General features: G+C 44.4%; 1 protein-coding gene across 1 annotated transcript; it reads left to right on the plus strand.

Moving 5' to 3' along the window:
- Window positions 1-939, plus strand: LOC101398412 (olfactory receptor 8G1-like). Its single transcript, XM_004443617.2, has one exon. It carries the CDS (start codon window positions 4-6, stop codon window positions 937-939), a length of 936 nt encoding a protein of 311 aa, XP_004443674.1. The 5' UTR covers window positions 1-3.

The following is a 939-nucleotide window of genomic DNA, read 5'->3' on the forward strand; positions in this document are numbered from 1 at the left end:
AAAATGACAGTAAGAAATCATTCCACAGTGATTGAATTCATCCTCGTTGGGCTAACAGAGGAGCCAGAACACCAGCTGCCCCTCTTCCTCCTCTTCTTAGGAATCTATGTGGTCACAGTGGTGGGGAACCTGGGCATGATCACACTGATTGGGTTCAGTTCTCACCTGCACACCCCCATGTACTATTTCCTCAGCAGCTTGTCCTTCATAGATTTTTGCCAGTCCTCCATCATTACCCCCAAAATGCTGATAAACTTTGTAACGGTAAGGAATATTATCTCTTACCCTGCATGCATGACTCAACTCTATTTCTTTCTTGTTTTTGTTATATCAGAATGTCATATGTTGGCTGTAATGGCATATGATCGCTACATAGCCATCTGTAACCCATTGCTTTACAATGTCACCATGTCTAATCAGATCTGCTCCTGGATGGTATTTGGGGTATATATCATGGGCTTGACGGATGCCACAGCTCACACGGGCTGCATGCTAAGAGTGCTTTTCTGCAAGGCTGATATAATTAACCATTACTTCTGTGATCTTTTTCCACTACTGGAGCTCTCCTGCTCCAGTACTTACATCAATGAGGTGGTAGTTCTGTGCTTCAGTGCATTTAATATCCTTACCCCAACCCTGGCCATCCTTGGCTCGTATGTCTTCATCATTGCTAGCATCCTCCGTATCCGCTCGACTGAAGGCAGATCCAAAGCCTTTAGCACATGCAGCTCCCACATCTCAGCCGTTGCTCTCTTCTTTGGTTCTGCAACATTCATGTACCTACAGCCATCATCAGTCAGTTCCATGGACCAAGGGAAAGTGTCTTCAGTGTTTTACACCATAATTGTGCCCATGCTGAACCCTTTGATCTACAGCCTGAGGAATAAAGATGTCAAAGTCGCCCTAAATAAAATCCTTGAAAAAAGATGTTTCCTGTGA

The sequence above is a fragment of the Ceratotherium simum genome, chromosome 7, assembly GCF_057802395.1.
Source record: "Ceratotherium simum simum isolate JZ-2026a chromosome 7, ASM5780239v1, whole genome shotgun sequence".
NCBI classification, from domain to species: domain Eukaryota; kingdom Metazoa; phylum Chordata; class Mammalia; order Perissodactyla; family Rhinocerotidae; genus Ceratotherium; species Ceratotherium simum.

What these genes read in the sequence shown, in the direction of transcription:
- LOC101398412 (XM_004443617.2), top strand. Translation starts at nt 4, where the DNA reads ATGACAGTAAGAAATCATTCCACAGTGATTGAATTCATCCTCGTTGGG.